The sequence below is a fragment of the Poecilia formosa genome, unplaced genomic scaffold, assembly GCF_000485575.1.
Source record: "Poecilia formosa unplaced genomic scaffold, Poecilia_formosa-5.1.2 Scaffold1010, whole genome shotgun sequence".
NCBI classification, from domain to species: domain Eukaryota; kingdom Metazoa; phylum Chordata; class Actinopteri; order Cyprinodontiformes; family Poeciliidae; genus Poecilia; species Poecilia formosa.
Window position 1 is genome coordinate 34,345 of NW_006800949.1, and position 10,742 is coordinate 45,086.

At 45.6% G+C, this 10,742-nt stretch overlaps 1 protein-coding gene and 2 non-coding genes across 5 annotated transcripts in view; 2 read left to right on the forward strand and 1 right to left on the reverse strand.

The window, feature by feature from the left end:
• Window positions 1-8,808, forward strand: part of LOC103132352 (E3 ubiquitin-protein ligase DTX1-like) — a 31,184-nt gene extending 22,376 nt beyond the window's left edge. For all 3 annotated transcript variants that reach the window (XM_007544142.2, XM_016667334.1, XM_007544143.2), the window contains exons 5-12: window positions 4,015-4,076; window positions 4,156-4,317; window positions 5,064-5,125; window positions 5,208-5,374; window positions 5,460-5,613; window positions 5,685-5,774; window positions 6,351-6,449; window positions 6,534-8,808. In XM_007544142.2, coding sequence (XP_007544204.1) covers window positions 4,015-4,076; window positions 4,156-4,317; window positions 5,064-5,125; window positions 5,208-5,374; window positions 5,460-5,613; window positions 5,685-5,774; window positions 6,351-6,449; window positions 6,534-6,665 — 928 coding nt within the window. In that variant the 3' untranslated portion in view covers window positions 6,666-8,808. The remainder of the gene's footprint in view (window positions 1-4,014; window positions 4,077-4,155; window positions 4,318-5,063; window positions 5,126-5,207; window positions 5,375-5,459; window positions 5,614-5,684; window positions 5,775-6,350; window positions 6,450-6,533) is intronic.
• Window positions 8,809-9,027: 219 nt separating this feature from the next.
• trnay-gua (transfer RNA tyrosine (anticodon GUA)) lies at window positions 9,028-9,115 on the forward strand. The gene is given in 2 exon segments: window positions 9,028-9,064; window positions 9,080-9,115. It is a non-coding gene; the product is annotated as a tRNA-Tyr (tRNA).
• Window positions 9,116-9,693: 578 nt separating this feature from the next.
• Window positions 9,694-9,765, reverse strand: trnae-cuc (transfer RNA glutamic acid (anticodon CUC)). The gene has a single exon. It is a non-coding gene; the product is annotated as a tRNA-Glu (tRNA).
• Between the last annotated feature and the right edge of the window lie 977 nt (window positions 9,766-10,742).

The window sequence follows — 10,742 nt, forward strand, 5'->3', positions numbered from 1 at the left end:
TCTCTCTGGGTTCTCTCTGGGTTCTCTCTGGGTTCTCTCTGGGTTCTCTCTGGGTTCTCTCTGGGTTTTCTCTGGGTTCTCTCTGGGTTTTTTCTGGGGTTTTTCTGGGTTCTCTCTGGGTTCTCTGGGTTCTCTCTGGGGGTTTTCTCTGGGTACTCTCTGGGTTTTCTCTGGGTTTTCTCTGGGTTCTCTCTGGGTTTTCTCTGGGTTCTCTCTGGGTTTTCTCTGGGTTCTCTCTGGGTTTTCTCTGGGTTCTCTCTGGGTTCCCTCTGGGTTCTCTCTGGGTACTCCAGGTCCCCCCGCCTGTCCAGAAACATGGCTGCTAAGTTAATCAGTCTGTCCAAATTGTTCTTTGGTGGAACTGACTCCTTTGATGGACTGGTGACCTGTTGACCCCAACACCTCGCCCCGTTACGATTTTCTCTAATCAAAATCAAATGTATTCATACACCCTGTCCCTGGTGCGTCTTTAAAGCTGCAGTTTAATTATTCTAGAACAATCCTTACAGGAGATGGACCAATAAACTGTCATTATTATATCCAAAGCCAAAGCAGCACAAACGTTTTTCACCAGTTTTGTCTGACTTGAAGAAGGTGGGGCGGAGACCAGCGATACATGAGGAATCGATTTTATCCACTGATCTTATCCACTTGCACGTGCGGTTAACAATATTCACCCCAATGTTGCAAACCTAGTGACTTTGTTGTTATATTCAGCAACTTTTCAGACAAAACATAAATCAGTATTGAGTTTGATTAAAGCAAACTAAGCAGGCCTGGTGTGAATGGAAACATGACCAGTTATTGTTGGATACATGCGCTCTGATCAGCCTCACTGCGTTCGGCACATAAGCTGCAATCAGCAGCAGAGATGATGTGCAGTTTATGGGCAAGAAGAGGAAAACATGAGGATGTTTGATGACCTGTGATGATTCAGAGCATTGGCGATGATTTTCAGACTGTTAACGGCTGAAGTTGATGAAAATGTTTCAATCATTCTTTTCATTTTCTTTGCTTGTCCGCGTTAAATCCTCTGATTATCTGAGCAGCCTAGCCCACGGCCAATCAGAGGAGAGTTTCCATCATTCTCTGCCTCTGATTGGTTTAGACTTTCAGGAGACTTTCAAACATTTTTTCCCCTCCTGTGTCGTATTTAGCATCAGGTTTCACTGTAGATCCCAGAATGGATCAGATTTTAGATAAAGATGCAACATTAGTTCAAACCTCAGCCATGAATCGCTTTGTCCTAGTGTAGTCCAGAAGGTGAAAAGGTCTGGTCTGTTAAACGTCCCTCAGCAGTCAGCATGGACACACACACACACACACACACACACACACACACACAGACAGCTTGTTGAGGCGTGTGTGTGAAATGGGACAGGGACTGGAATAATTTCTGGGTTACAGAGTATAGACAGTGTTTCTGTTCTACTCAGCATCACTGCTCAAACACACACACACACACACACACACACACACACACCCCGCTGACATGCCAGGGGTGGGGAGGGGTCGTATAAAGGGGGATGTAAATATATGTAGGAGACGGGGGAGGGGAAAAGAAACGAGTCAGAAAACTGTCAATGATTGATGGTGATGTGGAGTAAGAGATCAGGCCAACTGCAGAGAAACACACACACACACACACACAGAGCTGTGAAGGCATTTAACACACATTGTCCTCTGCTCTCACACACACTGTAGAAGTAAATATTGGCCTGGGGCGAACGATGTGTGTTTTCAGCTCTGCAGAGGGGGATGATGGGGCGTGGGAACATGGACACCTGTTGGTTCTGCAACAGGCTGCAGCTTTAGGCCAGTAGGGGGAGCTGTAGTGCAGAGAGGGTCGGTTCTGGTCCGCTAATCATCCATTAATGAGAAGAGTCAGAGTGGATCTGGGTCCGAACCAGAACCCAGAGTTACTGCTGCTCCAGCTGCTGGGGCAGAACCAGACGGTGTCTAAGTCCAAACGCAGCCCAGAGTTTCATCCTGATCCGGTTCAGAGCTGCAGAACCTCCAGAAAACGTTCTGAAGGAAGCTTTCAGAGTTTCTCTGCTTCTGCACAGCAGAACTGATCAGACGAAGTCCCAACATCCCTCAGTAAGCATCGCCTCGCCCACAGGAAACCGTGTTGTGTGAAAGAATGTGTAGGTGTGTGTTATTGTCTGGTGCCTAAAGGAGTCCAGCTGATGTCCATCTGGACTCCAGGGGAATCGGAGCAGCAGCTCCTGGGAGGAGGAGGAGTGTGAACTGAGGGGGAGAGAGAGGGGTGTGTGTGCCTGGGGAGCGGATTTGGATGGTCGATGGTCCCTTCATTTCCATCTCCCTCTGAACGTCCTTTATTATGTGCTGAAGAAGCACAGTGTGATCCACAGGTGATCCACATGTGATCCACAGTGTGATCTGTGAAGTGATCCACAGGGTGATCCACAGTGTGATCCACACAGTGATCCACAGTGTGATCTGTGAAGTGATCCACAGTGTGATCTGTGAAGTGATCCACAGTGTGATCTGTGAAGTGATCCACAGAGTGATCCACAGTGTGATCCACACAGTGATCAACACAGTGATCCACAGTGTGATCCACAGGTGATCCACACAGTGATCCACACGGTGATCCACGCAGTGATCCACAGGGTGATCCACACAGCGTGATCCACACAGGGTGATCCACACGGTGATCCACAGTGTGATCTGTGAAGTGATCCACACGGTGATCCACACAGGGTGATCCACTCAGTGATCCACAGTGTGATCTGTGAAGTGATCCACACAGTGATCCACACATTGTGATCCACACATTGTGATCCACAGTGTGATCCACACAGTGATCCACAGTGTGATCCACACAGTGATCCACAGTGTGATCCACACAGTGATTCACAGGGTGATCCACACAGTGATCCACACATTTTGATCCACAGGGTGATCCACACATTGTGATCCACAGGGTGATCCACATTGTGATCCACACAGTGATCCACACAGGGTGATCCACAGTGTGATCTGTGAAGTGATCCACACAGTGATCCACACAGGGTGATCCACATTGTGATCCACACAGTGATCCACAGGGTGATCCACACAGCGTGATCCACACAGGGTGATCCACAGTGTGATCTGTGAAGTGATCCACACGGTGATCCACACATTGTGATCCACACATTGTGATCCACACATTGTGATCCACACAGTGTGATCCACACAGTGATCCACAGTGTGATCCACACAGTGATCCACACAGTGATCCACAGGGTGATCCACACAGTGATCCACACATTGTGATCCTCACAGGGTGATCCACACGGTGATCCACACAGTGATCCACAGTGTGATCTGTGAAGTGATCCACACAGTGATCCACACATTGTGATCCTCACAGGGTGATCCACACATTGTGATCCACACAGTGATCCACAGTGTGATCCACACGGTGATCCACAGTGTGATCCACACGGTGATCCACAGTGTGATCTGTGAAGTGATCCACAGTGTGATCCACACGGTGATCCACAGTGTGATCCACACAGTGATCCACAGTGTGATCCACACATTGTGATCCACAGTGTGATCCACACATTGTGATCCACAGGGTGATCCACACATTGTGATCCACAGGGTGATCCACAGTGTGATCCACAGCGTGATCCACAGCGTGATCCCCAGCATGTCTGTGTGCTACGTGCGCTCTGGCTGCTCTCTGAGGATGATGACGGTGTTGCTGACGGATCAGGTAATCCTCTGGCTGACGTCCGTCTCTGAGCCGATGGAAACTCCCAGGATTAGCTCTGAAAACGCCTCTGGAAGTCGCTCTCATCAGACGAGTGAGCGGTTCTGTTTCCGTGGTGATCGGTCCGGTTGACCCGGTTGCTTCTGGCTCACCGCCTGTTGAACCGGGTTTTAGATGTTGGGAATGACGGTCATCAGAGTTTGTCTGTGAGTTTCCTCTGGACTCCACCAGCCTGGGAGCAGTGGGAATGCTCCTCACTAACCACCGTGTGTTTTCTCCCGCAGCGTTCCCACCGTCCCGGTGAAGAACCTGAACGGGTCCAGCCCGGTCCACCCCGCGCTGGCCGGTAAGAACCAGCAGCTGGTTTCATCGGATCGCAGAGCGAGCCGAGGGCCGGATCCCATCCGCTCTGCTCTCTGTTCCAGGGATGACCGGGATCCTGATGAGCGCCGCGGCGCTGCCCGTGTGCCTGACCCGGCCGCCCAAGCTGGTGCTGCACCCCCCACCCATCAGCAAGAGCGACATCAAGCCGGTACCGGGCTTCAACCACTCCTGCAGGAAGACCACCAAGAAGCAGGTCCGCAAAGGTAAGCTCCAACCTGGCAACCGCTGCTCAGGTCATCATCATCATCATCATCATCATGTGCTTCAAATGTTTTCTGTCGTCATCTGAACTTTCTGGTGGAAACTAGGCATTTCAATGGAAAATTGAGTGGAAGGAAAACTGTTAGAAAAGTTTGAAGGTTTCTTTAACTGAAAGTCGTAATCATCGAAATGAACAGAAAAACTTGTATATAATCTATATAATATAACATAAAAGTAGGCAGATCAATAATATCAATATCAAGTTGATATCAGTATCAGATCGATAATAGTGTGGTAAAAGCCATACTTTAGTTTCAGATTCCCTCTTAATTTTGTTTTATTTTGGTATTATAGTTTCTCAACTCTTCCCCCAAAAAGATTTTGTTTCAGTTTTCTCTCAAATGATAATTTTGTTTGCAGTTTGTTCATTTAGGAAAATATACACAAATATTATGTTTTTTAAATATTTTGTTAGAAGTGTCAGTTTCAGTCTGATGCCAAAAATATTCAGTATTGCTCACTGATATAAAACTCTCTGTGTGTAAAGAGCCTAAACGGATGTTTCATGGAATTAAATTTGTAAAATTAATGAATTTGTTGATGATACTGTGATTTAGTGAGCTGTGTTGATATTTCTGTTGAAGTCTGTTGAAACATCAATCTTTTCAAATCCTCTGCATTAAATTATGTGAAATCTGTAAAAAAGCTTGATTTACACTTTCCCTCTTCATTTCTTGTGTTTCTGCAGGTAAAACTCCAGAGGAGGTTGTGAAGAAATACCTGCAGAAAGTAAAAAGTCCTCCAGAGGAGGTGAGTCCTGCCTCTGACTGTCACTGCTGATGAATCTGTGAAGATACTGCAGACTAACGTTGGTTCTGTGGGTCTCTTCCAGGACTGCACCATCTGCATGGAGCCACTTGGGGGCCCGTCCGGGTACAAAGGTCCGGGCGTTGGACCCGTCTCCAAGGCAGAGTCGGTGGGTCGCCTCACCCAGTGCGGACACCAGTACCACTTCCAGTGTCTGGTGGCGATGTACAACAATGGCAACAAGGACGGCAGGTCGGTCCAGTACCAGACCCAGAACCAGGCCCAGAAACAAGCCTAAGGTCTCTGAGAGGGAAAATAACCCGACTTCCTGTCTCAGCCTCCAGTGTCCCACCTGTAAGACCATCTACGGCGTGAAGACTGGCAACCAGCCAGCCGGGAAGATGGAGTACCACGTCATCCCCCACTCCTTACCGGGTCACCCCGACTGCAAGAGCATCCGTATCATCTACAACATACCGCCAGGGATTCAGGTACCGACCCGCGGAGCGCTCTGCTTGCTGACCCGCTGCCATCAGACACTAACGGGAAGCTTTTCCTCCAGGGACCAGAGCACCCCAACCCGGGGAAGCCCTTCACTGCCAGAGGCTTCCCGCGACACTGCTACCTCCCAGACAGCGAGAAGGGGCGCAAGGTAACAACGCCTGCAACATTTATTTACACTGGTGCTTATGATGCGTTACCATGGAAACAAAGCTGCTGATTAGCCTATCAAAAGATCAGAGAGAAAAGAAAGATCATCCCCTACTTTCAAACCAAACAGCCAGAAAGAGATTTAAAGAGGAACAGCAGAAGGAAAGGAGGTGGATTAGCGGAGCTAGCTAACAGCTGATGATGCCATCCAGGACATGTTGCTGTGGAATATCTGCTCTGCTGCCTGGATACTGAGCTGTTAGCATGATATGAGGGTCATGTTAGCGACAGTCTTCAGTCAGAGGCCTCTCCAGATTGGCTGTAAGACTGACTGCAGAGAAACTCGGATGACTTCCAACAACATTTAGTTTCCCTTTGGAACGAAAAAAGTTTTTCATTAAATGTTAAATGTGGGTCCAAACTGGGTCGTCAGCAGAACCATGATCCAAACACAGCAGCAAATTAACAACCAAACAACAGAAAGACGGAAGAATCAAAGAATCTCCAGATTGCAGATTGAAAAACGAGGCAGTAACGGCGGTTCTGCTGACACGGCTTCCCTCCGACCCGTCTGCAGGTTCTGAGGCTGCTGCTGGTGGCGTGGGACCGCCGGCTGATCTTCTCCGTCGGAACGTCCAGCACCACGGGAGAATCCGACACCGTCATCTGGAACGAGGTGCGGAGTCCGCTCAAACCTCCAAGCTAACCACGCTAACCATGCTAACCACGCTAACAACGGGATGTCATTCTTCACTTTCAGGTCCACCACAAGACTGAGTTCGGGTCCAACCTGACGGGCCACGGATTCCCCGACCCGGGTCACCTGGACAACGTGTTGGAGGAGCTCCGAGCTCAGGGCATCACAGAGGAAGATGCACTGGTAGAGAAGTGAGAGAGGAAGAGGAGGAAGACTCTCTGCCAGCACTTAGGAGGAGATGAGGAGGACAGCAACCGAGTTCTTCAGACTATAACGCTGGCTTAGCCTTTCAATGCAAGTTTCTCCAAATTTTTTAAACCAGCGCATCAAACGAGTAGTTGAGGGAGGAAGAGGAGGAGGAAGAGAAGGAAGACGAAGCTTGTGGGTCTAGGTACTAAACAAGAGTGAGAATGAATGGGTACTAACATCTAGAACAGGAACAAGTTAACTTTACTGAATGAACGAATAAAAAGTTGGTAAAATGCAGCAAAAACTGGAAGGAAGAAGACGGAGGAAGAAGAGGAGAGAGGGAGGAAGAGGAGGGAAGGTTGAGGAGGAGAAAGAGAGAGAAGGTGTATGAATGTAGTTTAGGATAGCAGTAGAGTGAAATAACTTGTGTGGTACGTTCAGGTGCTAGAGGGACCAACAGATGGGCTGGCTTTGTTAAGCTGTGGTGAGGTGGCGCCCCCTGGTGGGCAGCTGGAGCAAAGCGGTCCTCACCGTTTCCTCATCACTTCATTCTTCGCTTTGAGTCAGATCCTGCAGCGCCATGTTCATGATTGTTCTGTGAAGATCCGGAAGAACTGAGCCTCCGGGTCGCAACTACGTTTATGTTTTTATTGTTCTTAGTCATATCAGTCGGTACCGGCGTTCGCTGTTTTGTCCTGACTGTCATTGAATGCTTCGTCCTGTTGAGGTGAACTCAACCAAACCTGGCGGTGCGTTCACTGCCAGGTTAGGAGGTTCCAAATGGTTCTGTTAGCATTCAATGTCAGAACTTTACTCATGTTTGATTGTTTACTACAGAAATTTAAAGTATATTTTCATCCAGTAGCTGCTTTTCTCCATTACAAAAAGTAAACTAAAGATGTTCTGACATTTTTCTATAAATTATGACCTTATTTGGCAACTGAACAAGTGTGAAGCTTTTAATTTTATCTTTTTTGGTGAAGATAAAATATTTACCTGTTCATCAGAGTAAAGATCAAAAATGGTACGATAGAAATTCAGACTCTTTTCCTCTGAGGTACATTGAACGCAGCTTTGTATCAACAGATAGTGTACTGCTTCTGATTGGCTGCCATGTTTTAAGCTCGACCAATGAGAACACTTGTAGATGCACTTTTTATCCCAGCTGTTGGAACCTGTGAGGTTCTGTTAATGACCAGGTCAGAAGAATCCGGGTTATATTTGGGTATCACCATCATCATCATCATCATCTTCTACCTGATGCTGGTTGTCCTAATGATGGTACTCCCTCCACTCTTAACGTCTTTATTACATTTTTTAGCTACATATTTGCTTTTAGTAGCATTTTATTGACACTATTATAGAATAAATTGCCTTTTTTCTTATTTTGTACATTTATCTTGTATTAATTATCCTGTTTTTTATGTTACCTTTTGTTTACGAAGACAGTATTATTAAATACGCCGTCTTTTGTTCTCTGTACAGAAATGAAGCTGATTTGCATCTTTTCTTTGGAAAAGGAATTTCATGGTAGACTTTTATCTGAGTGTGACTTGTAATACGTTTTTCTAACTGAAAGCTGCAGCTGTGTATTCATGCTGTCAGTGTCTGTCGTGATGCTGGAAGCATTTAAACTTGGTCTTAAAAACTTTTCCAGAATCACCTCCATTTGTCATAAATGTTTTCCTGTTCTTTGGCTCAGACAACACGACGTTTCCTTCTGAGCGTGTGCAGCGTGAGGCCAGATGGGATTCATACGGAAGAAGATTACAGCCTCTGGAAAAACACATAATTTACTTTTTTTCTCAGAAGTCCAACTATAAACTCAGAATTCTGAGTTTAATTTAGACTTTAAACTTGTCTTTAATTTTAGGATTCTTATTGTAATCTCAGAATTTGGGGAAAACATTCTCAGCATTCTGGGGTGAATTTCATAATTGTGTTTTTATTTTTCAGTGGCCCTAATCTTCTTCTGTAACTTCACGGTGTGATTTACTTTTTAATTTGTTTAAACCACCATCATGCCTCATCCCCACTGAACTCTCCTCACCAGTAAATGTGTGGATTACTATCGGCCCACGGTGGCATCTTGTAGTGGAAGGAGAGACGTGATCATGGGTGCTGATTTGAACGCATGAAAACATGTTAACAACAAAAAAAGTGTAAATATGGCATAAATAATTGCTGGAGTATGAATGATTAATACAAGAAGAAAAATAAAGAATGAATGAAATTTAAACGTCTGTGTCCTGTCATCTATCGATACCGTGGAATAAAAGTAAAACTAAACTGAAAACATACAACACGCTGAACTGAGGACTGAGTTGCCCTGTGAAATACGTCACGGCGTGCTGAAGCCAGTAAGCTACCTTCGATAGCTCAGTTGGTAGAGCGGAGGACTGTAGAGGCGTCTGCCAGTTATCCTTAGGTCGCTGGTTCGAATCCGGCTCGAAGGAGGTAATTCTTTTGTCACTTATAACCCTAACTAACTAACCCTCACCCTAACGACTGCAGCATGCAAGCTATCCTCGGAGTTATTCGCGTTTCAGGCAGTCTGGTTTTGCTATATACTTTTATTATTGCTTATTTATTTCTTATTATTGGAGCCTTGCTACGACATTTCTTTCAATTTGTACATTTTTAAATGTACAATTGAATGACAATACACTGTCTATGTCTAAAAATGAAGCACAACAACGAACTGTTCATGGAAAAGTGCTAGAAAGAAACACATTTTTTAAAGCACAGAACAATGGATTAATTTGTTTAAATGCTTTCCTGTCAGTACGGTGATCTATGTTCGCTACGGGGGAAAAAAATTAAAAATCGGAGAAGTCATGTAAGTTTTGCAAAATGTATGTAATATCAATGTATGTATGATCTCCTGATAAACACATAAAATAAATAAATAAATGCTTTCCTTACGCTGCTCGTTTTAAGGAGGGTTAAGAAGAAACATTGAAAATGGCTAAAGGAACTTCCGATGATTTCCTCACCACTTAGACAAAATTATCCACCGACGAGAAAATAACTGTTCCCTGACCGGGAATCGAACCCGGGCCGCGGCGGTGAGAGCGCCGAATCCTAACCACTAGACCACCAGGGAGCGCTTAACGAACCGTTACGTCATCGAAATTTATAGTGGAGTGAGTCAATGTTCAATGGACGATGATTGAGTTTTCCTCAATATATACCAGCTGTAGTGCAGCTAAACCTTGGAGATCTGCATCCAAACCATCTTTTACCGCACATTCACCACCGCTGCTGTCCACCGGGTCGGCGGTTATATTCCCGGGCGTCTCCTCCTTCAGTCCTGGAGCGTCCTTCGCCCAAATCGCTCCAGGTATCCGGTCCGGTCCTTGCCCCGTGTGGCCTTTATTTTACATCCAGAGGTCCTTTTTATTCCTGCAGCCGTGAGTCAAGCATTCCCCCTACAGCCCAAGATAATGTTTCTCCGGTTAAAATTCTGGAGCTGCACCGGTCCGACGTTCAGCGTCTCCTCACACCGCGCACCTGCCTCCTCCTGTCACACCTGTGTCTCTGTTTAGAAGTTCGGGTAAAAGTTGTGACCCAGATATTTTACCCCGTGGACTTTTACAAACAAAATAAATACATAAAAGACATCCTTGTGCGTATACTAATACAAACAATTTATTTGTATTTTATTGATCTACGTTTTATTCTCTGTAGTTAACTCTTTTTCCCCCAGAGGATACTTTATTTTATTGTGATGTCACAAGCTTCCCCTAAATTCATTTTTATGGATAAATTCTAAAGCGTTTATGTAGTTGGCCGTTTTGTAAACTTTTAGTTGAACAAAATTTCCAATTCTCTTTTTCATTTAAAGCTTTATTGAGCAAGTGGCAAGAATACAACTGAACAAATAAATACAGAATAATCGAGCAAAGATGCAACCATGACTGAAAGATCTGTTCCAAAGAACTACTTCCAGAAGCGTAACCATTATGATAGGTTTTAGGTAAATTTGTTCCTGTGGAGGGTAACACATGGAGGATAGTAGCACTTTAGCATTAGCATCTATAGCACAGCTGTTTGTGCAACTCATGTTTATGATTTAGGATT